Here is a 26,489-nt window from a genome sequence, read left to right on the forward strand (position 1 = left end):
TGAGATTATGTTACATTCATTGACATATCGCGTTTTGCTGGTTAATTTTGTATGCAAATCATATTGCAGTATTTATATCTTGATCTTAGAAAATGTTGTAGAATTCATATCTATTTTGTATCGTACTGTCAAATTATGACCTTCCTCTTCATTGTTGGTGCAATTTTGCTGAGATTTCGATAACGTGAAAAGAAAAAGTCCGCAATACAAAAACGCAAATTTTTTATGACACATTATTTTATATTAATATATACTTTGTAATAATTAAATAATTAAATCAGTCAAATTTTTCAGTATTTATCAATTCTCACATATGGATTTTTAATTGTCAAAAATTAAATAATTTTGTATTAAATTTTTGCTTTAGATTTTATATTAAATTTATGAAATTCAGGTGTTAAATGCAGAATATACACTTGTAATAAAATCAAAATATCTTTTTGCTTTTGTGTTTCTTAACAAAATCTCAAAAGATTGATTTGATTATTCTGCTATTAATGTAGACGATTGCACGATTGATTTTTAATTATCTCGCTAGATTCGTTATAACATATACTATATATCAATGTATCTGATATTATCTTGTATTTCTAAAAGAAGAGCAGAATGCACAAGGAAACGTGTTTCTACAAGAAAGAAAATGAAACTATCGAGAGCGACGAGTCGTCGATAGTTAAGAGAAAAATTACGCACACATGCTGTCTATCTACTATTATAAAATTATACACATTTACGTATGCTTGACAACACTTTTTTATTTCATTAATTAAAATACAATCAAATTTAATTATTACATAAATAGACAATGGAGCACTGCGCGGACGCCATTGTTTGCTTTTATATAATAATTTTATTTAATTTTACTTAATTAAACTAAAACATTTTTTTAAAAACTAAAAACTCGCAAATTAAAATTATGTGACAAATAATATGGCTAGAACGCTCTTATCGTAAATAAAGAAGATAAAGAATGTACCGCTGCAAGAGAAAAGAGCAGTCGCCCAATTAGCGAAAGGTCTCGAGTTCGTTTCCCGATTCAGCCGACTTTTTCGGATCGATATATTTTTCTCGTCTACATCAGTTTTAAGAGGGTAAAAAGGTAAGTGGAATTTAAATCTCAATTTAGAGATTATTCCTCTCTTCTCTTAGCGAATTTCTAAGTATTATATTTGGCTCTTTGCAGCGATACATTCTCTATCCTTGTAAAATTATGTGCATAATAAAAATTTGACGAGAGAAATTTTATACACAATAGAAGTTATTAATTCTTGCGCAAAACCCGGAAGCAATTGTTCCTAATTATTAATTATTAAAGTGCTTCATACGATTGACAAAATGAAACTATTACGAAACGCTGTGCAATAATAATTTTAATTCTAGGGAACACATACACACAAACAGTCACAAACACACCTACTCATACACATACACACACACACACACACACACACACACACACACTGTCTGTATACTGTTATCAAATTATATACTAAGAACTAGACTTCGAATTATATGCAAATTGCATAATTGTTACTTTTTGCACATTTTATGACAGCATTGATAATGTGAAAAAATTGTAATAGTTTCAACTAATTAATGTTTATTAATTAAAAAAATTATAATTTATTCACATTATTAATCTTCTTATAGAATATGCAAAAATAACAAATATGCAATTTGCATATAATCCGAAATCTACTAATAACTATACAGGGTGTCCCATAATTCGCGAATCACCTTTCATGGGCAGATAGAGCGTGTTAAACTGAATAAAAAATTCATGTATCATTTTGCGATATTTGCAATAACTATTGAGTCATTAATTAAAATATCTAAACGAATAAGCAGGTAGAAAGCATTATTTGATCGAGAGACGGCGTCATGCAGCGAGCGGCGACCAGTGTAGTGGCGCCGAAAAGTAAGATGATACTTTTGATACTAAGCGGCATATAACAAATAAGTCATCCGATATGCACATCGAGTCCGGCCTACCGCTTTCTACCCGCTTATTTGTTTAGATATTTTAATAAATAACTCAATAATTATTGCGAATATCGCAAAATGATACAGGACTTTTCTATTCAGTTTAACACGCTCTATCTGCCCATGAAAGGTGATTCGCGAATTATGGGACACCCTGTATACATATTTATGATCATTTTTTAAATTTTATTTAATTAAATAAATAAAAAAATAAAAAAGAAATAAAAATACGGGTATTAAAATTATGTGCATACATAATAGAAATTTGACAAACAAAAATTTTGTACACAAAAGAAGTTATTAATTCTTACGCAAAGCCCGAAAGCAATCGTTCCGAAAAATTAAAGTGCTTCATATGCATTGACAAAATAGAACGATTTCGAAACGTTGTGCAATAATAATTTTAATTCGCCGAATTTTATTATGTATATTATTATAATTCTTAATTTAAATAATTTTAATCTATCTTTTAAAATACATTTGTCAATCTGAATTCGACATATGCAAAGAAGCAATTATTTTTCAGAGCAATTTTTGATTATTCGATTGAAATAAAGGTAGTAATTGCGTTAAATATACTATGCATAATTTATTAGTTTATTTTTAACATGCATATGAGAAAATTACATGAGAAGCACAAATACGATCATTAAAACAAGAATGTATCGTGAATAACAAATTGTTGATAATGTTGGAAGGCAATTTATTTATCGCGAAATCATGTATACAAAATGTAAGAAAAAATATTAATAAATTCTGCTCATGATAGATGAATTAATCGATGTTATCCAACACGTTTAATCGCTTAAAACATTATTTTTTAATCAAAAAAATCATTACATATATTTTCAAAAATATTAAAGTATTTAAAAACAACGATGAAGTCAATGAATAAATAATGAAGAGATTTTTACTTACATTATATATTTATATTGGTGTAAATGTATGATGTAATCGAAGAATTTATCTCAGAAAATAATTATTCAAGTATGGACATCAGGAAAAATATTTTATGCATTCTTTAACTGCGATTTATACAACATAATATGTTTATCAAGATGGAAACTATGTAATTTTACGCAAATCCAGTTTGCACTTCTACGTATTTTTCACAGTATTGCAATCATTGATTTGATTCAATAATGTGTAAAGTAATATAAATTTTCTATATAAGATTTTAAACTAAATCCTTTAAAGAAACGTTTACATCAAAATATAAAACTGTAAAATTAATTATTTCAATTTTAATAAAATTATATTAAATTGCTGATTGCTCGTTGGTGCCTGATCCGTGATATAACTTATTTTATATAGTTATATATAGTTTGAACCTGCACACAAATATTAATATTAAATCATCTTTCAATAAAAAATAATAAATTTTTATATATCAAATTATAGAATTGAAAAATAAAAGAATAAATTACAATCTTCAAAAAAAAAAGAGAAACATTAGTTTGAATAACTTCTTAAAAATGTAATTTTTTTATAAAATAAATGCGTATTTGTTAACTTTATTCTCACTAATTTATTGCGACATTTCGAAAATTACAGACTATGTTGAAAAGATACGATTCAAGTTAAAGCAATAAATGTTTTTCTTTTCTTGTAGATCATATAATTATATATAATAAAAACAAAAAAAACAAAAAAGAAAACAATAAGGACAATGAAAATGCTTTCTTCATCTGAAATGCGAATCAAGCGAGAATGAAATATTGTCGACAAAGACATTGAAATAAATAATTCTGCATAAATCTCATTAAGAAAATAAAAAATGTTCACTAAGTGTTACAAAAATGTCAAAATTCTCACCATTCATTGTTGTTATTATATCGCTTGCTTTCTGAATCTGTAAGACGAAAATCTGTACCCTGTCCGTAGCGTTAAAACTTCAGTGCAGCAGAGATGGATAAGCAAACGCTATTAATATTATAGACAGATTTGATCCCGTAAAAATACAATAGATACGGCACTGTTTTTCTAAGAAAATAACATAAAATTACATACTGTTTCAAACAATTTTAAAATGCGTAGCATTAATAGTGTTAACTGAAACGTACCTTTACCATGATACCAGCACTGACGTAACAAAACCTCGTCAGTGGTATAATAGACGGACAGTTTCTTGCAAAGCTATCGACGAATCGTCGTGCTCGGTAGTCTCAGCTTCTCTCCCGCGCAGAAACATGTATCTTGTGCATTCTTTTAACGAGAAAAAGCCGAATACAGTGATATAGTACTGACTTTATCTAATGAAATAATTAAAATTCAAGACGTGCAATCACCAATATTAATAGTAATGATGCTAAAATTAAATCGATATTTCAATTTTTTGCTGAGAAACAAAATAAGATAATTTTATTTTATTATATTTTGCATTTGACACATTTTATTGCAATTAATACAAAAAGAAAGGTGTGCATAAATATAATGTGACATTTTTTAATTATTGAAAAGTTAAAACTTATATGAGAAATGATGAACACTAAATTTGATTATCTAATTATTCGAATGTTTATTATTACAGGAAATAATGAGTGGAAAGATATTTGCATTTCTGTGTTCCGTGCTTCTTCTCGTCATTTCGTCATCGAAATCGCAGCAAAATTTCACCAACGAGAATGATAATTTGACGATACAATACGAGATAAATACGGATTCTACAACAAATTATAACGACGAAATAATAACACTGCGACATGATTTGCATAAAAAGATTATGAATAATACACAAAATGACAATAATGATGATGAGCAAAAATCGATGAAATTTAACACGAATTCGACAAATGTCAATCATAAAAGGAATTTTACGCTGCAGGAAGTTTATGAAAATGTAATTAAAAAGAATGATTCCATGTCACTTGAAGTTCTCAAAAATTCCAGCAAAGATGCTAATGAAACTATCATCGTCCCAAACGAAATGTGTCATAATGATACTTGCATTCGCTTCTGCTGTTCTCTTGGCGATCGTCTGGTTGTAAGCAACTGCACTCATGAAGAAATTGAATACATTTTTCCAAAAGTATACATGAACGATTCGACGCAGAGTGAAAAGAATCTGAACGAATTGTTTCAACTGGCTATTTATGATTCGTGCAAGGGAAGTCATTCTCTGTCCCCCAGAGGTTTTCAGTACGATTATAAGATTTTTACCAACGGTTCTATATATTTATCTTATGATGAAATATTTGTTGAATCGACATCATATTGTCTCGCCGTCATCAACGGGAGTGAGTTCGAAGTAACCATCTGTTCCAAAACTTATGACAAGGTCATGAAGATAACAACTAAAGATAAAACTAATGAGATCATGAATACTATTAAAAACAAAGATATTATGGAAATGAGTGTCGATATAGCATCTATATTACTTTTGGGGTCAGCATTTTTCGTGTATTCCATATTGCCGGAACTCCGAAATAGACACGGCTTCATGTTGCGCAATTACAATGGTGCCTTGACTATTGCATACGGAATTCGCTTTGTGAAATTTGTGATCATATCGGATGATATACAGTATGCCGTCTGCGTTACAATAGGTAGAGTATATATCTAAATCTTAAAACTATGCAATCAATATATTTATATTTGTTAGATGTTTAATGTATATTTGCATTTTAAATTCTAATTAATAATTTTAATAATTATTTGAATATATTATTTGTTAAAATCTATTAAAAGCAAAACAGTGAATGACATTTAAATTTTATTTAAATGCATTTTAATAAATCATTAATATAAGTTATTCGTCTCAAATAGATATATTTCTTTGGGTTTTTGAATTTTGCAGAATTACATATTGAATCAAACATGTTTAACTTAATATTAGCAGTATTTATTACGTAAATATTACAATAAAATTTAGTGTAAGAAGTTAAAGTAAATCTGTTTTAATGGAGAAACATAAAAATGTGATAACTTTGAAATCCTTCAATTTTAACGAGTAATGATAAATAATATATTATTATTTATTAATAATAATATTTAATATACACACACATATGTTTTATTATATAATAGTTTATTATAATATTTTATATAATATATTATTATTTATTCATAATATAAAAATATATAAGGAGCAGGAAATAAACCAAAAGAGCAACGCAAAGTAATTAGGTCGCATACAGGGTTTGTCCGGAAAGTAATGCGTCGCATTTTTTTAAAAAAGAATTTATTGATCGCATAGGTAAAACAACTTAAAATTGTTCGAAGTATGACCCTTCTGCGTCAATACATTTTTGCCAACGCGATTTCCATGCGTCATAAGATTTCTGGAACTCCTTGACTGGGATGCTGTTCAGGGAGGCCGTCGAAGTAGCTTGTACGTTGTCAACCGACTCGAGCTGTTGTCCTTTGAGCTCCCTTTTCAGCCGAGGAAATAAAAAAAAGTCCGCCGGGGCCAAGTCGGGACTGTAGGGCGGCTGCTTGAGTTCTTCACAAACTTCCACTCGGTGTTGCTTTTGCGCATCGGTCAACACTCTGGGCACAAGTTTTGCGCAAATCTTCCGCATGGCCAAGTCTTCCGATACAATCTCGTGAACAATCGTTTTCGGCAAGTTCAATAATTCCGACATTAAGCGAACATTCATTCGACGGTCTGAATTCAATAATTGGCGCACACGAGTCACATTGTCGTCCGTTCGCGATGTTGACGGGCGTCCTGCGCGGGCCTCGTCGGCGACCTCCTTCCGACCTTCTCTAAACATCTTGTGCCATCTGTTTGACTGCGATTTGGAAAGGCAATCGTCCCCGAAAACTTTCTTGAGCATTTCAAAAGTTTCCAGCGGCGTCTTGTCCAGCTTCACGCAAAACTTTATCGCATAGCGTTGCTCTATCGTTCTCTCCATCACAAGTTCGACGCGACCACTAAGCAGAGGTTCACAGAATAAGCCGTCCTAACCCTCCAAGCGCATGGAAACAATTGAGCGACCTACCGTTGGAAAGCTAAGGGTACCCCCCTTCCTCCCCAACCGGTCCCATCGCTCTGCGATGTATAGTCGCGTCACAAAAAAATACGACGCATTACTTTCCGGACAAACCCTGTATATAAAGTTTCTTTATTTAATAGAAAAAATTTGTTTACTAAATAAAGCTGTATTTGCGATCAAATTATACTTTGCGTAGCTGTTTTGATCTGTCTCCTGCTCCTTATTTATTTCTTAACTATAAAAGCAAATTACATATTACATTTATATTTATATTAATAATATTATATATTATTATTTATTTTTACAATCTTTAATTTTATTCATTTTTGTAGCCTTTATACAATACTTTGTCTATATGGCGAGTTACTTTTGGTTAATTATAATGAGCTTTGATATGTGGTGCACATTCAGGTAAGTTGGAAGATATTCTATATTATTACTACTTATTTTTAACACTTGCCTTTTATTTATTTTTATAAAATTCTTTCTTTTTGATTTTACATATATCGGTTTAAAGATAAAGATAGATAATATATAATATGAAAATTCTGTATTAATCGAATTTTCTTACATATTGTGTTAGTACGTGTAAAAACAACTATATATTTAAAAATAATATTTGATAATAAAACAATTATATTTAGGGCATTATAAGTTAGCGTATAAAGATAATAAGTTCAAATTATAATTTGGAATAAATAGTTTTTTTGGATATTTTTATTAATTGATTACACATTTTCGAATGGTTAATTTTTTAAAAGTAAAAATTGCGTATTAGACATAATAAGCATATTATATATTTTATTTAAATATATATAAAACATTATAATAAAATCTAATAATTCAATATAATTCAATAATATTTTGATATTAAACTTCTTTTTCTTTTAATTTATATTAATTTATAAAATAAAGCAATACACGATATGTTTTCACAAAATAAAAGTAGATTTTTTAATTAAAAATTTGTCTTTTAAAAGTAAATAAAAATTTTAATACAATTGTCGTGTCTGCATAATAGCTATGTAAATAAACACTTTTACAATAATTAAGGCATAAAAAAAGATAATAAAAGACAATTGTCCAAGAATAGGCAAACTTTAAATAGATATAACTTTGTTTCGAATAATAAGAATTTGAACTTTAAAAAAGAGTTTTAAAACGTTAAATCTCTACTGTCAGTAGTTCACATCTTTTTTTATTTTCTTAAAATCTGATATTTTTTATATACATTTTTTATATACAAGAAACGAAAAACATAACAAAATGGAAAATTTCTTCTCACTTTGTAGACGTGTTGCATGCACAAAAAAATTTGAAAAATTTCATGACATTTCCATGTTACTTTCTGAAGTTTTACGTGCAAAATTGTTTTTTAAAAGGTAAATCCTGATCTTTTTTTATCAAATATTATCGTAAATTAAAGAGAAATTTCATTTTTACTATAATCGTTCATAACATCGTTAAAAATCATTCTACAGCAATTTAAAAATGGATTCTTCAAGCTGAAACTTTGCTCTATAGTATGATATAGTGACTTCATCAAAGACACATTATTTTAACGTTTTTACATTCTGATTTCTTTTATGTGTTGTTTGTTAAATATGTTTGTAAATTGCAGAGGATTCTGTTCGTTACAAAAAAACGTCAGACAACAAGAAAAAAAAAAGTTGATATATTATACGATCTTTGCGTGGGGATGTCCCTTTATGCTTGCTATTTTATGTGTCAGCATGGATATTCTTTCTAAGTACCACCATGTACCACCAATTTTGCAACCGGAATTTTATGTAGGATCTTGCTGGTTTTCTAGTAAGTGAAGATAATGCTATAGCATTTTAGTATGGTGAGAAAGAGCATAAAAACTCATGATGTTTTATACTTACAGGTACTGGTCCGTATGTGTTGTATTATTTTGGGCTCATGAGTATATGCGAACTCGGTAGCATTTGTTTATCTATCTATACGGCATTAAAAATTGAGCGTTTCAAAAAGAAATCGGGTTCTTCTTTGGAAGATTCGGAGAATAAATGCTTTAACGATAATAAAAAATGGTATGTACTCAGATATCGTTGTATTGAGATATGATAATTTATTTTATTAATAAAATTTATGCTACTTATATTAACATTTATGCAAACAGCATCGCATAATTGATTCGCATTTTTTTTTTTATAACAGAGAGAAATTAACCGGTATTAATAACTAATCGTCTGATCGTATATTTAATTTAAAATCCGAGCTTGATTGGTTGAATGGAATTTTATGTCAAAATCAGATTTAAAACAATATTTAATATAAAATCAGATTATGATCACTGGTCATAGATTGTCGTTTGCAGATGACATTTTTTCTATTCGCCGATTTACTTTTTTTATTTTGTAATATTTTCAAGAATATATCATTTTACGTGTTTCTTCGAAAATCTATGCAATTCTAAACAAAATGACAATTAATAACGAATAATAAATGAAAATTAAGTTAATGATTGCACCTGTATTTCACAAAAATACAAATTTAAAACACTTTCAAAAATTTCTTAAGGTTTATAAATCAATTAAATTTTATTCATCATATATATTCACAAGAACTATAAAAATTATATATTTGTTTGCAGGTTTAATCTATATCTGCAGCTATTTATCGTGCTCTTTATCTTAATGGGCATAGAATTGCTTGTGATAGCAGCTTATGAAATATTTAAAACTGTACCAATTTACTACATTGTATTGTATGTTGTTAATTCGCTGGACATTATGCAGAGTCTGTGCGTCTTTATCGTATTTGTGTGTAAAAAAAGGATCAAGCGCATGTTATTCAAGCGATTCGGCTTCGGTTTGTCGCCAAATGCTTGACACGGATCGAATGCAACATTGTCGAGCATTCTTACCACGTCAAAAGAAATAGTTATGCAGGAGAAAATGAGTTTTTTCGGACGAGCAAGAAATCACACTGATAGGATCAACTTTTAATTTTATTATAATTTTATTATAATATTATTATAATTGTTATAATTTAATTAAATATTTTATCGTGAGATTATTGTAACATTAATACTTAAATAATTGAAACTTTAGATTTTTTGTGATCTCAATAATTCGGTATAGCTTACTATTTTTTTTAATATAATTTACATTTTAGTAATTATTAGTTTCAATTATTGATTTTGAAGAAATCAATGTAATTTTTGTAAAATATTTTTTTCCTCTGTAAAAGTTAAGAGTGAAAAATTAAATAGCATCAGCGCCACCTGATCTACTGCTATTCTTAATTTTTAATCAAATAAATAATCATGATATAACTCTCAAAGTCATGCAGGTCGAATATAAACCGGTTTCAGAATAGGTTTTGTCTTTACTTTATATGTGTAAGCATTATCTCTAATTTGATGATATATAAGAGTTAGCGAATAAAGATAAACTGATATATTCAACATAATTTTCTTCTTTAATAATTTTTTTGTTGTTTAAAGACAACAAATGGGATTAATAAATTTGTGAAATAAATAAAATTTTTCTAACGCATGCGTTATAGATTAATTATTCAAAACAAATTTTTATATAGAAGTATTTAAACGAATAAAATAATTACAATTTAATATACATTTCAAAAATAATTAATAACTACAAAATTTTTATTATTTGACTTTTGCTACGTATCAATTTATTTCTTATTTGCGGTATTCTTAGAAATATGAAGACTCTTCATTTGAGCATTCAATATTTAAAAAACAATCAATAGTATTTTTCCTTTTGCTGCTGGATTGGTCGAGCTATCGTCAGTAGTAGTTTCAATGACTTTTTTTTTTATTTTCTTTGTATATAGTATGTAAAAGCTATAAGTGTATAGTCCTATATAGTATAGTTACTTACGAGGTACTATACCTCGTCAGTGATACCAGCAATACGCACCAACTTCGAAATATGATCTTACGTTTTTTTGGTATATACTCGAAAACATAATTCACGACGATTTGCTTTTATATAATGATTTTATTCAATTTTATGTAATTAAATTAAAAAAATAAAAATTTTTCAATAAAAATAATAAATTCTTATATACCAAATTATAAAATTGAAAAATAAAGGAATTAATTACAATCTTTAAAAAAAGAAAACGAGAAACAGTAGTTTAAATAAATTCTTCAAAAATATAATTTTTTTTATAAAATAAATGCCTATTTGTTAACTTAATTTTCACTATTTATTGCGACATTTCGAGAATTACAGACTTATTTGAAAAAACACGATTCAAGTTAACGCAATACATGCTTTCTTTTCTTATAGATTATATAATTATACATAACAAAATAAAAAAAACAATAAGCACAGTGAAAATGCTTGCTTTCTTCATCTGGAATGCGAATCAAGCGAGTATGGGATATTGTCGGCAGAGACATGGATATAAATATGTCAGCATAAATATCATTAAAATAATAAAAGATTTTCACTAAGTGTTACAAAAATGTCAGAATACTCACCATTCCTTATTGTCATTATATCGCTTGGTTTACAAATCTGATAGACGAAGGTTTGTATCCTTTTCGTTGCGTTTAATGTTCAGTACCGCAGAGATGGATAAGCAAATGGTAATAATTAGACAGACAGTTCTGATCCCGTGAAAATACAACAGATACGGCACTGTATTTGTAAGAATGATATAACAAAATTACATACTGTTTCAGACATATTTAAAATGCGTAGCATTAATAGAGTTACCTGAAACGTACCTTAACCATGATACCAGCACTGACGTAACAGTACCTCGTCAGTGGTATAGTAGACGGACAGCTTCTTGCAACGCTATCGACGAATCGTCGTAGCTCGGTAGTCTCAGCTTCTCTCCCGCGCAGAAACATGTATCTTGTGCATTCTTCTAACGAGAAAAAGTCGAATACAGTAATGGTGCTAAAATCAAATCGACATTTTGAGATTTTGCTGAAAAACAAAATAAGATAATTTTATTTTATTATATTTTGCATTTGACACATTTTATTGCAATTAATAGAAAAGCAAAGGTGTGCATTAATTTAATGTGATATGTTTTAATTATTGCAAACTAAAAACTTACATGAGAAATTATATGAACACTAAATTTGATTATCTAATTATTCATAACTATATTCTTATGTGAAATAATGAGTGGAAAAAAGTTTGCATTTGTGTGTTCCGTGCTTCTCTTCGTTATTTCGGTATCGAAATCGCAGCAAAGTTTTACCAACAGAGATGATAATTTGACGATGCAATACGAGATAATAACATTCCGACATGATTTGCATATAAATTTGATGATCAATACACAAAATGACAAAATGCAGCATGAATTTCATATGAATAATAAACGCGAGGATAATGATTTGATTCAACATAAACGTTACAAGCATTCTATGCAGAATAAAGATGATGAGCAAAAATCGATGAAATCTAACACAAATTCGACATATGTCAATCATAAAAGAAATTTCACGGCTCAGGAAGTTTATGAAAATGTAATTGAAAAGAATGATTCCATGTCACTTGAAGTTCTCAAAAATTTTAGCAAAGATGCTAACAGAACTAACATCGTCCCTAACGAAATGTGTTATAATGATACTTGCATTCGGCTCTGCTGTTCTCTTGGCGATCGTCTGTTTGATGAATGCATTCCTGATGAAATTGAATACATTTTTCCAAAAGTATACACGAACGATTCGACGCAGAGCGAAAAGAGAATAAACGAATTGTTTGATCTGGCCATTTATGATTCGTGCCAGGATAATCACTTCTCGGGAATTCTGCTTCTCGAAGGTTTTCAGTACGATTATAAGATTTTTACCAACGGTTCTATATATTTACCTTATTATGAAATATTTGTTGAATCGTCATCATATTGTCTCGCCGTCGTCAATTGGGGTTGAATTCCAAGTGATCTTCTGTTCCAAAACTTATCACAAGATCATGGAGATAATTGATAATACGAGTAAGCCTTTGAATTCTGACAAAGAAATTATGCACATAAATGCCGATATAGTATCTATATTACTTTTGGGGTCAATTATTTTGGTGTATTCCATATTGCCAGAACTCCGAAATAAACACGGCTTTATGTTGCGCAATTACAGCGGTGCCTTGTCTGTTGCATACGGAATTGACCTGGTGTATTTTTTTATCAAATCGGATATACAGTATCCCGTCTGCGTTACAATAGGTAGAATATATATCTAAATCATAAAACTATGTAATAAGTATAGGGTATATATATTTGTCAGATATTTAATGTATATATATTAAATATTGCATAGGTATTAAATTTGCATATTAAATTTGCACATTAAATATTAATTAATAATTTTAAATATTACTTGCATATATTATTTGTTAAAATCTTAAAAATGCAACACAGTAAATGACATTTAAATTTTATTTAAATGCATTTTAATATATAATTAATATAAGTTCGTCTCACACAAATAGTTATATTTCTTTGTGTTCTGAATTTTGTAGAATAACATACCGAATCAAATATTGTTTAATTTCTTATTAGCAATATTCATTAAATATTACTATAAAATTTAGTGTAGAAAGTTAAAGTAAAATCTATTTTAATGAAGAAACATAAATGTGATAACTTTTAGATCCTGCAATTTTAACGCGTAATAATGAATAATAATAATATATTATTATCTATTAATAGTGTTTTTTATATATATTTATTATATAATATATTATTATTTATTAATAATATAGAAATAAATAAGGAGCATGAAATAGATCAAAAGAGCAACGCGAAGTAATTAGGTCGCAAATACAAAGTTCCTTTATTTAATAAAAAATGATTTTTTTATTAAATAAAGTTGTATTTGCGACCAAATTATACTTTGCGTTGCTCTTTTGGCCTATTTCTTGCTTCTTATTCATTTCTCAACTATAAGAGCAAATTACATATTACATTTATATTTATATTAATAATATTGTATATTGTTATTTATTAATTATTATTACAATCTTTAATTTTATTCATTTTTACAGCCTTTTTAAAATACTTTTGCAATATGGCGAGTTTCTTTTGGTTAAATATAATGAGCTTTGATATGTGGTGCACATTCAGGTAAGTTGGAAAATATTCTATATTATCACTACTTATTTTTAACCTTTCATTTATCATTATAAAATTATTTCTTTTCGATTTTACATATATTGGTTTAAAGATAAAGATAGAGAATATATAATATGAAAATTCTGTATTAACCGAATTTTATTACATATTGTGTTGGTACGTGCAAAAACAACTATATATTTGAAAATAATATTTAATAATAAAACAATTATATTTAGGACATTGTAAGTTACAGTATAAAGATAATAGATTTAAATTATAAAATTATAGTAATTTAATCAACCAACTCTGGCAAATTAAGTGATCTTTATTTAATATTCACGACGTTTCGGCCATGGGTTTAGGTCCTTATCAAGTGCTAAAACATAACTTTTTTTAAAAAACCTTAATTTTTGATTTTAGAATGTGACAAGATATGATGTCAAACAATTAACTATATCCGAAACCCATGGCCGTAACGTCGTGAATATTAAATAAAAATCACTTAATTTGCCACAGTTGGTTGATTAAATTACTACCATTTTTTAATTATCATCTGGTAAGTTCACAGTTTTTAACATCTTTTAAATTATAATTTGAAATAAATAGTTTTTTTGGATATTTTTATTAAGTGATTACAGATTTTTAATTGGTTATTTTTTAAAAGTAAAAATAGTGTATTAGATATAATAAGCATATTATATATTTTTAAATATGTATAAAATGTTATAACGGAATCTAATTATTTGATATAATGCAATAATATTTTGATTTGAGGTTTTTCTTTTTTAATTTATAAAATAAAGCAATACACGATAATTTTTTACAAAATATAGAAATAGATTTTTTAATAAAAATTCGTCTCTCAAAAGTTAATAACAATTTAAAGTACCATTGTCGTGTCTGCATAAGAGTTATGTAAATATACGCCTTAAAATAATTAAAGCATCAAAAAAGAACAATTGTCCAAAAATAGGCAAATTTTAAATAGTTGTAACTTTGTTTCGAATAATGAGAATTTAAAATTTAAAAAAGAGATTTAAATCTTAAAATCTCTTTCAATGATTATACAGCTTTTTTCATTCTCTTCATTTCTAATATTTTTTATATACGAAAAACGAGAAACATAACAAAATGGAAAATTTTTTCTCATTTTTTAGACGTGTCGCATGCACAAATAAATTTGAAAAATTACTTGACACTTCCATGTTACAGACTAAAGTTTTTTCTGCAAAATTGTTTTTTTTTAAATATCGATCTTTACATATAAAGTTATCGCAAATTGAAGAAAAATTGTCATTTTCACTTTAATCGTGCATAACATCCTTAAAAATTATCGTACAGCAGTTTTAAGAATAGATTCTTCAAGCTGAATCTTTGCTCTATAGTATGATATAGTGACTTGATCAAAGACACATTATTTAAACGTTTTCACATTTTGATTTCTTTTATTTATTGTTTGTTAAATATGTTGTGTAAATTGCAGAGGATTCAGTTCGTTACGAAGAAACGTCAGACAACAAGAAAAAAGAAAGTTGATATATTATACGATCTTTGCGTGGGGATGTCCCTTTATGCTTGCTATTTTATGTGTCAGCATGGATATTCTTTCTGCGTATGTAAATGTACCACCGATTTTGCGACCGAAATTTTATTTGAATTGCTGGTTTACTGGTAAGTGAAGATAATGCTTTAGTATTCTAGTATGATGAAAAAAAGCATAACAACATGATGTTTTATACTTGCAGAGATTGGTTCGTATTTGTTGTATTTTCATGGCCTCAGTAGTATGTGCGTAATTAGTAGCATTTGTTTATCTATTTATACGGCATTAAAAATTGAGCGTTTTAAAAAGGAATCGAGTCCTTGTCTGAAAGATTCGAAAAATAAATGCTTTAACGATAATAAAAAATGGTATGTACTCAGATATCGTTGTATTAAGATATGATAATCTATATTTTATTAATAAAATTAATATAGTCCGATCGTGTATTTAATTTTAAGTTCCAGCTTCATTGGTTGAATGGAATTTTAAGTCAAGATCAGATTTAAAACGATATTAAATATAAATTCAGATTATGAATACTGGTCATAGATTGTCATTTGCAGATGATATCTTTTCTATTCGCCGATTTACTTTTTTATTTTGTAATATTTTCGAAAATATATTATTTTACGTGTTCTTTCAAAAATCTATACAATTTTAAATAACATGACAATTAATAATGAAAATCAAATTAAAGAATGCACTTTTATTTCACAAAAATACAAATTTTAAACACTTTCAAAAATTTCTTAAGGTTTATATATATATATACATCAATTCAATTTCATTCGTCATATATATTCACAAGAACTATGAAAATTATATATTTGTTTGCAGGTTTAATCTATATCTGCAGCTATTCATCGTGCTATTTATCTTAATGGGCATAGAATGGCTAATGATAACAGCGTTATTAGCTGACATTGTATCAATTTACTACATTTCATGGTATGATACTAATTTCGTGGCTATTATGCAGAGTCTATGCGTCTTTATCATATTTGTGTGTAAAAAAAGGATCAAGCGTATATTATTCAAGCGATTCGGCTTCGGTTTGTCGCCAAATGCTTGACACGGATGGAATGCAACATTTTCGAGCATTATTACCACGTCAAAAGAAATAGTCATACAGGAGAAGATGAGTTTTTCCGGACGAGCAAGTCACACTGATTTAACCGATGTAATTTAACTGATTTAACCGATTTAATTTTTATTTGAAAATAGAAATCATGTTTTTTTATGTTGTTCTTTATAGTTAAGATCAATAATTATAATTCACACATATTTTTGAATTTTGTAGCAAAAGCATATTATTTTGTCTCGTTTCTTTTTCAAATTTAAATGAGATTATGTTACATTCCTTTGCATAATTATTTATAATATTGTTAATTGTAGGCTAATACTATTTTTATATTTGGAATATTAGTAGAAATTCAGAAAACTGCTACAAAATTTGAATGAAATTACTATAAGTTGTTATTATACATATGTCAAATAAATATATGTTTATTTATTAATATTATGAATTGTAATAAAAATGTATAATATAATATATAATTAGTATAATATATATAACTTAATTAAATATTTTATTATAAAATTATTGTAACATAAATACTTAAATAATTGAAATGTTAAATTTTTTATGATCTCAATAATTCGGTGTAGCTTACTATTTTTTCTAATATAATTTACATTATAGTTATTATTAGTTTCAATTATTGATTTTAAAAAAATCAATGTAATTTTTGTGAAATATTTTTTTCCTCTGTAAAAGTTGGGAGTGAAAAATTAAATAGCATCAGCGCCATCGGATTTACCGCTATTTTTAATTTCTAATCAAATAAATGATCATGATATAACTCTCATTGTTATGCATGTCAAATATAAACCGGTTTTGGAATAGGTTTTGTTTTTACTTTATATGTGCAGGCTATATCTCTTATTTGATGATATATAAGTTGGCAAATGACGATAAACATATATTCAACATAATTTTCTTTTTTAATAATTATTTTGTAGTCTAAACATAAAAAATGAAATTAATAAATTTGTGAAATAAATAAAATTTTTTTAACGCATGCGTTATCGATTAATTATTTAAAACAAATTTTTATATACAAGTATTTAAACGAATAAAATACTTACAATTTAATATACATTTCAAAAATAATTAATAACTACAATATTTTTATTATTTGACTTTTGCTGCGTATCAATTTATTTCTTTTTTGCGGTATTCTTAAAAATATAAAGACTCTTTATTTAAGCATTCAATATTTAGAAAACAATTAAGAGTATTTTTCATTTCGCTGCTGGATTGGTCGAGCTATCGTCAGTAGTAGTTTCAATGATTTTTTTTATTTTTTTTGTATATAGTATGTAAAAGCTATATGTGTATAGTCCTATATAGTATAGTTACTTACGAGGTACTATACCTCGTCAGTGATACCAGCAATATGCACCAACTTCGAAATATGATCTTAAGTTTTTTGGTATATACTCGGAAACATAATCCATGACGATTTGCTTTCATATAATGATTTTATTCAATATTATTTAAATAAAATAAAAAAATAAAAAAGAAATAAAAACTCGGGAATTAAAATTATGTGCATAATAGAAATTTGACGAAAAAAATTATGTACACAATATAAGTTATTAATTCTTGCGCAAAGCCCGGAAGGAATCGTTCTATCTAATTATTAAAGTCTTCATACGATTGACAAAATGAAACGATTTCGAAACGCTGTGCAATAATAATTTTAATTCCGCGAATTTTAATATGTATATTATTCCAATTCGTATTTTAAATTAATTTAATCTATCTTTTAAAAAACGTTTGACAATCTGAATTCGACGTGTAAAAATGCAATTGTTTCTCAAAGCAATTTTGATTGAAATAAATGTAGTAATTGCGTTAAATGTACATATTTTATTAATTCATTTTCAACATTGCGTCTTATTATATGATTGTATAAGATGATTGTATAAAATGTAATCGATAAATATAATTGTGTATAAACATTAAAATCGCTATTTTTATAATGAAGATAGAGATTGCAAGAAGTAGGCAAAAGTTCTTAACATTATTAATTCATCTGCGCAAAGATATCGAGCAATAATAATCATAAGCGTTCTAGTCTTGTAAAAGCTTGAAAGATTAATTTATAAACATATATCGCAATTATTTAAGTATAACGTTTTTATGTATTATTAGAATTAAATAATTCGCGTGAAATAAATTAATGAAAACTTAATAAATCGTCAATCTTCACACTCGACTGAGCACAGCTAGGAAACTCGAAAAGCGGCCGGAACTCAATACCCACATAAAAACTGAGGCAATTGTCTGCCTACTATTATAAAATACAACTTGTAATAAAATACAAATTGTATTATAAAATTGTTATATACATATAACAATTAGTAGAAGATAACGCACTAGTTACATAACATATACTGGAAAACACAAGCTTGCGCACGACATTGTGTCTACTTTTATATAATAATTTTCTTTAATTTTATTTTAATCAATTGGCAGACTCTTAACGTACTGAATTCTTCGTACATCTTCCAGTGCACAAATTTAAATTTGTTAAAATTTAAATATGCTTATACAATTTTCATTGCATACATTTGACAAAAAGATCGTGAATCATTATTTTCTATTTACAAACAAATATTAATATTTACAAACAAATCTTTTTACAAACAAATATTAACAGTTAGTCATTTTTCAATAAAAATAATAAATTCTTATATACCAAATTATAAAATTGAAAAATAAAGAAATTAATTACAATCTTTAAAAAAGGAAAACGAGAAACAGTAGTTTAAATAAATTCTTCAAAAATATAATTTTCTTTATAAAATAAATGCCTATTTGTTAACTTTATTTTCACTATTTATTGCAACATTTCGAAAATTACAGACTATTTTGAAAAGACACGATTCAAGTTAACGCAATACATGCTTTTTTTTCTTATAGATTATATAATTATACATAACAAAAAAAAGAAAACAAAGAAAACAATAAGCACAGTGAAAATGCTTGCTTTCTTCATCTGGAATGCGAATCAAGCAAGTATAGAATATTGTCGGCAGAGACATTGACATAAATATTGTATGTCTACATAAATCTCATTAAGATAATAAAAGATTTTCACTAACAATAAATGTTACAAAAATTTCAAAATACTCACCATTCTTTATTGTCATTATATCGCTTGCTTTACAAATCTGATAGACGCAGGTTTGTGTCCTTTTCGTTGCGTTTGATGTTCAGTGCCGCAGAGATGGATAAGCAAATGGTAATAATTAAACAGACAGATCTGATCCCGTGAAAATACAACCGATACGGCACTGTTTTTGTAAGAATAATATAACATAAAATTACATACTGTTTCAGACATATTTAAAATGCGTAACATTAATAGAGTTACCTGAAACCTACCTTTACCATGATATCAGCACTGACGTAACAGTACCTCGTCAGTAGTATAGTAGACCGACAGTTTTTTGCAAACCTATCGACGACTCGTCGTGCTTGGTAGTCTCAGCTTCTCTCCCGCGCAGAAACATGTATCTTGTGCATTCTTCTAACGAGAAAAAGCCGAATACAGTGATATAGTACTGACTTTATCTAATGAGATAATTAAAATTCAAGACGTGCAATCACCAATAATAATAGTAATGGTGCCAAAATCAAATCAACATTTCGAGATTTTGCTGAGAAACAAAATAAGATAATTTAATTTTATTATATTTTGCACTTGACACATTTTATTGAAATTAATAGAAAAACAAAGGTATGCATAAATTTAATGTGACATGTTTTAATTATTGCGAATTTAAAACTTACATGAAAAATTATATGAACACTATATTTGATTATCTAATTATTCTAAACTATATTCTCATATGAAATAATGAGTGGAAAAAAGTTTGCATTTGTGTTTTCCGTGCTTTTCCTCGTTATTTCGTTATCGAAATCGCAGCAAAGTTTTACCAACAGAGATGATAATTTGACAATGCGATACGAGATAATAACATTGCGACATGATTTGCATAAAAATTTGATGAACCATACACAAAATGAAGAAATGCAGCATGAATTTTATATGAATAATAAACGCGAGGATAATGATTTGATTCAACATAAACGTTACAAGCATTCAGTGCAGAATAAAGATGATGAGCAAAAACCGATGAAATCTAATACGAATTCGACATATGTCAATCATAAAAGAAATTTCATGCCGGGGGATTTTGAATTGACATTCAATTATTCTTTTGACGTCAAATTGGATTACATCTTCAACAATAATAGTAAAGTGTTAAATTTCGTCTCAAACGAAATGTGTCATAATGATACTTGCATTCGGTTCTGCTGTTGGCTTGGCTATCGTCTGGTTGATGACAATTGCAGTCCTGAAGAATTAGAAATCATTTTTCCAAAGGTATACACGAACGATTCGACGCAGAGCGAAGAGAGAGTGAACGAATTGTTTGACCTGGGCTTTTATGATTCGGGATTCCCTTGCCAAGAAAATTACTATCTGCTTCCTGAAGGTTTTCAGTACGATTATAAGATTTTTACCAACGGTTCTATATATTTACCTTATTATGAAATATTTGTTGAATCGTCATCATATTGTCTCGCCGTCGTCAACGGGAGTGAATTCCAAGTGATCTACTGTTCCGAAACTTATGACAAAATCAAGGAGATAACTGATAATGATGAGCTTTTGAATTCTGACGATATGTTGAAAATGAGTGCCGATATAGTATCTATATTACTTTTGGGGTCAGTATTTCTGGTGTATTCCATATTGCCAGAACTCCGAAATAAACACGGCTTCATATTGCGCAATTATAGCGGTGCCCTGACTGTTGCATACGGAATTGACTTTGTGTATATTTTTATCAAATTGGATTTACAGTATCCCGTTTGCGTTACAATAGGTAGAGTATATATCTAAATCATAAAAGTATGCAATCAATATAGCGCATTTATATTTGTCAGATATTTTTAATGTATATTTGCATATTAAACATTAACTAATAATTTTAATAATTATTTGAATATATTATTAATATATTATTTGTAAAAATTTTAATAATGCAAAACAGTGAATGACATTTAAATTTTATTTAAATACATTTTAGTATATTATTAATATAAGTTATTCGTCTCAAATAGATATATTTCTTTGTGTTTTTGAATTTTGCAGAACTACATATTGAATCGAACATGTTTAATTTGATATTAGCAGTATTTATTACGTAAATATTATTATAGAATTTAGTGTAGATAGTTGAAAGAAATCTATTCTAATGGAGAAACATTAATATGATAACTTTGAGATCCTGAAATTTTAACGAGTAATGATAAATAATATATTATTATTTATTGATAATAGTATTTATTATATACATATATATTTTATTATGTAATATATTATTATTTATTAATAATATAGAAATAAATAAGGAGCAGGAAATAGATCAGAAGAGTAACGCAAAGTAATTAAGTCGCAAATACAAAGTTCCTTTATTAAAAGATAAAAAGTTTTTTATTAAATAAAATTGTATTTGCGATTAAATTATATTTATTATACTTCACGTTGCTCTTTTGGCTTATTACCTGTCCTTATTTATTTCTCAACTATAAGAGCAAATTACATATTACATTTATATTTACATTAATAATATTGTATATTGTTATTTATTAGTAATTATTACAGCCTTTAATTTGATTTATTTTTACAGCCATTTTAAGATACTTTTGCTTTATGGCGAGTTTCTTTTGGTTAAGTATAATGAGCTTTGATATGTGGTGCACATTCAGGTAAGTTGGAAAATATTCTATATTATTACTACTTTTTTTTAACCTTTTAATTATCTTTAAAAAAATTTTTTTTTTATTTTACATATATCGGTTTAAAGATAAAGATAGAGAATATATAACATGCAAAATACAGTATTAATCGAATTTTCTTATATATTTTGTTGGTACGTGAAAAAACAATTATAATTGACTTAGGACATTATAAGTTAGAGTATAAAGATAATAGGTTCAAATTATAATTTTAAATAAATAGTTTTCTTCGAGATTTTTAATAATTTATTACAGATTTTTAAACGGTTAATTTTTTAAAAGTAAAAATGGCGTGTTAGATATAATAAGCATATTATATATTTAATTTAAATATGTATAAAATATTATAACACAATCTAATAATTTGATATAATGCAATAATATTTTGATTTGACTTTTTTTTCTTTTAATTTATAAAATAAAGCAGTACACGATAACTTTTTACAAAATAAAAATAGATTTTATATCAAAAATTCGTCTCTCAAAAGTAAATAAAAATTTAAAGTACTATTGTCGTGTCTGTATAATAGTTATGTAAATATACGCCTTATAATAATTAAAGCATCAAAAAAGAACAATTGTTCAAAGATAGGCAAATTTTAAATAGTTGTAACTTTGTTTCGAATAATAAGAATTTAAATTTTAAGAAAGAAATTTAAATCTTGAAATCTCTTTTAATAATTATACAGCTTTTTTTATTCTTTTCAATTCTAATATTTTTTATATACGAAAGACGAGAAACATAACAAAATGGAAAATTTTTTTTTACTTTGTAGACGTGTCGCATGCACAAATAAATTTGAAAAATTTCTGATATCTTGATATTTAACTTTTTTCTCTTTTAATTCATATTAATTTATAAAATAAAGCAATACACGATATGTTTTCACAAAATAAAAGTAGATTTTTTAATTAAAAATTTGTCTTTTAAAGTCAATAAAAATTTTAATACCATTGTCGTATCTGCATAATAGTTATGTAAATATACACTCCTTTAAATAATTAAGGTATAAAAAGAAAAACAATTGTCCAAAAATAGGCAAACTTTAAATAGTTGTAACTTTGTTTCGAATAATGAGCATTTATATTTTAAAAAAGTGTTTTAAAGCTTAAAATCTCTGCTTTCAATGGTTTTTAGCTTTCTGCATTTTCTTCAATTCTGATATTTTTTATATACAAAAAACGAGAAACATAAAGAAATAGAAAATTTTATTCTCACTTTGTAGACGTATCGCGTGCACAAGAAAATTTTTTAAATTTTATGACATTTCCATATTACAGCTTGAATTTCTCTCTGCAAAATTGTTTTTTAAAATGTAAATGTCGATTTTTACTTATAAAGTTATCGCAAATTGCAGAGAAAATGTCATTTTTACTTTAATCGTTCATATAACACCGTTCAAATAATAGTACAGCAATTTTAAGAATGGATTCTTCAAGTTGAATCTTTGCTCTATAGTATGATATAGTGACTTGATTTTGACGTTTTTACATTCTAATTTCTGTTGTCAATTGTTTGTTAAATATGTTGTGTAAATTGCAGAAAATTATGTTCGTTACAAAGAAACGTCAGACAACGAGAAAAAAGAAAGTTGATATATTATACGATCTTTGCGTGGGGATGTCCCTTTATGCTTGCTATTTTCTGTGTCAGCATGGATATTCTTTCCGAGTATGTAAATGTACCACCGATTTTGCGACCGGAATTTTATTTATATTGCTGGTTCATTGGTAAGTGAAAATAACTTTATTAATACTATAGCATTCTAGTATTGTGAGAAACAGTATAAAAACTTATGATATTTTATACTTACAGAGACTGGTCCGTATATGTTGTATTATCATGGGCTCAGAAGTATATGCATTATCTTTAGCATTTGTTTTTCCATATCTACGGCATTAAAAATTGCGCGTTACATAAAAGGATACGAGTCTTGGTCTGAAAAATTCGGAGAGCAAGTGCTATAACGATAATAAAAAATGGTATGTACTGAGATATCGTTGCATTGAGACATGATAATTTATTTTATTAATGAGATTTATGTTAAATTTATCAACATTTATGCAAACAGCGTCGCATGATTGATTGATTCGCATTTTTTTATAAAAGAAACAAATAGGCCGGTATTAATAATTAATAGTCCGAGCTTATATTTAATCTTAAGTCCGAGCTTGATTGGGTAAATGAATTTTTAAATCAAGATGAGAGATTTAAAACGATATTAAATATAAATTCAGATTATAAATACCATAGATTATTATTCGTAGACGACGTCTTTTCTATTCGCCGATTTACTTTTTTAATTTTGTAATATTTTCAAGAATATATCACTTAACGCGTTTCTTCGAGAACCTATTCAATTCTAAACAAAATGACATTTAATAACTAAAATCAAATTAATAAATGTACCTGTATTTTACAAAAATAAAAATTTTAAAAATTTCTTACTTAGCTTATTATATATTAAATCAATTTCATGCATTATTTATTCACAAGAATGATTAATATTATATATTTGTTTGCAGGTTTAATCTATATCTGAAGATATTTATTGTGCTGTTTATCGTAATAGGCATACGATGTCTTATGATAACAGCGGATGAATTTTCTGGAAATGTATCAAATTATAACTGGTATATTATTAATTTGTTGGACATTATGCAGAATCTATGCACCGTTATCATCTTTGTGTGGAGAAAATAGATCAAGTGCATGTTATTCAAGCGATTCGCCTACGGTTTGTTGCCAAAAGCTTGACACGGATCTAATGCAACATTGTCGAGCATTATTACTACGTAAAAAGAAATAGTCATACAAGTGAAGATGATTTCTTCCGGACAAACATGAAGTTACACTGATATGACCGATCTTTAATTTTATTTCAAAATTAAAGTCATGTTTATTTATGCTGATCTTTATGTTTAAGATTAATAATTATAATTCATCCATATTTTTGGATTTCGTAGCAAAAGCATATTATATTATTTAGTTTCTTTTTCAAATTTAAATGAGATTATGTTACATTCAATGACATAAATATTTATAATATTGTTAATTGTAGGCTAATATTATTTTCAATTTTCAATATTTGTAAAACTTTAGAAAACTGCTACAAAAGTTGCATGATATTACTATAAGTTGTTATACTTATATCAAATAAAAATATGTTTATTTCTTAATAATATGAATTGTAATAAAAATTTATAATATTAGTATAATTTTTATAACTTAGTGGAATTTTCAAAAACTTTATTCGACACGGAATCATTCTTTTCAAGCAGATTTTCATAAACTTCCTGTAATGTAAAGTTTTCTTCATGATTGACATTTGTTAAATTGATGTGAGAGTTTATCGGAATTTCGTCTTCATCCTCATGATTGTCAACAGAACGCTTGCTTATTTTATACAGGGTGTCCGGTAACTAACGGACCAATGATTAAGGGCTGATTCTCTGGCCAATTTGAAGACGATTTTTCCTTAGCAAAAATGTTGAGAAGTCAATAATTTTCGAGTTGTAAGCGATTGAAAAAAATGGGTTTTTTGAAAACTAAACGTTTTGGAGTTAAAGTCTAACATAATTACATTCTTCAGTTAATTTTAGGTAGAATTTACTATAATAAAATTTTAATTTGAGGCTTAGTTATAAAGATACATAATGACAAATATTGGAAAGTTGTATAAAATGATGACCTTTTTCGACATTTTCGCTGAGGAAAAAACGTTCCCAAATTGACCAAAGAATCCATTTGTAATCGTTAATCCGTTAGTCACCGGACACCCTGTATAGTATAGAATCAACGCGATCGTTATTCATGGAAATATTGGTAAATTCATTTTACATTCCATATCGCGTTTTGCTGGTTAATTTTGTATGCAAATCATATTGCAGTATTTTTATCTTGTTCTTAGAAAATGTTGTAGAATTCATATCTATTTCGTATCGTACTGTCAAATGATGACCTTCCTCTTCATTGTTGGTGCAATTTTGCTGAGATTTCGATAACGTGATGAAAAAAAAAGTCTACAATACAAAAACGCGAAATTTTTATGACACAATATTTCAT

At 27.0% G+C, this 26,489-nt stretch overlaps 4 protein-coding genes across 5 annotated transcripts; 3 read left to right on the forward strand and 1 right to left on the reverse strand.

The window, feature by feature from the left end:
• Nucleotides 1-4,092: 4,092 nt before the first annotated feature.
• Nucleotides 4,093-10,358, forward strand: LOC114934976 (G protein-coupled receptor Mth2-like). Of its 2 annotated transcripts, none has more exons than XM_029307712.2 (6): nt 4,093-4,401; nt 4,514-5,528; nt 7,253-7,331; nt 8,542-8,732; nt 8,809-8,974; nt 9,538-10,358. In XM_029307712.2, the coding sequence occupies exons 2-6, from the start codon at nt 4,520-4,522 to the stop codon at nt 9,773-9,775; spliced, it is 1,683 nt and encodes a 560-aa protein (XP_029163545.2). In that variant the 5' UTR covers nt 4,093-4,401; nt 4,514-4,519; the 3' UTR covers nt 9,776-10,358. The 2 variants fall into 2 exon arrangements, with proteins under 2 accessions (XP_029163545.2, XP_085341330.1); XM_085485204.1 differs by having other exon boundaries at nt 4,093-4,282.
• LOC146722211 (protein GVQW3-like) lies at nt 6,091-24,264 on the reverse strand. Its single transcript, XM_085485207.1, has 2 exons — nt 24,238-24,264; nt 6,091-7,032 (listed from the first exon to the last, which is right to left on the reverse strand). The coding sequence occupies exon 2, from the start codon at nt 6,837-6,839 to the stop codon at nt 6,189-6,191; it is 651 nt and encodes a 216-aa protein (XP_085341333.1). The 5' UTR covers nt 6,840-7,032; nt 24,238-24,264; the 3' UTR covers nt 6,091-6,188.
• Nucleotides 12,232-16,954, forward strand: LOC114934975 (putative G protein-coupled receptor Mth-like 10). Its single transcript, XM_085485198.1, has 6 exons — nt 12,232-12,713; nt 13,021-13,106; nt 13,928-14,006; nt 15,481-15,668; nt 15,743-15,908; nt 16,378-16,954. Exons 1-6 carry the CDS (start codon nt 12,232-12,234, stop codon nt 16,610-16,612), a joined length of 1,236 nt encoding a protein of 411 aa, XP_085341324.1. The 3' UTR covers nt 16,613-16,954.
• On the forward strand, nt 20,044-25,540 carry LOC114946331 (G protein-coupled receptor Mth2-like). Its single transcript, XM_085485206.1, has 5 exons — nt 20,044-21,507; nt 22,315-22,393; nt 23,967-24,154; nt 24,240-24,406; nt 24,950-25,540. The coding sequence occupies exons 1-4, from the start codon at nt 20,472-20,474 to the stop codon at nt 24,389-24,391; spliced, it is 1,455 nt and encodes a 484-aa protein (XP_085341332.1). The 5' UTR covers nt 20,044-20,471; the 3' UTR covers nt 24,392-24,406; nt 24,950-25,540.
• Nucleotides 25,541-26,489: the final 949 nt, after the last annotated feature.

This window comes from Nylanderia fulva, unplaced genomic scaffold (assembly GCF_048542155.1).
Source record: "Nylanderia fulva isolate GAGA-0341 unplaced genomic scaffold, ASM4854215v1 Scaffold35, whole genome shotgun sequence".
Taxonomy (NCBI): Eukaryota; Metazoa; Arthropoda; class Insecta; order Hymenoptera; family Formicidae; genus Nylanderia; species Nylanderia fulva.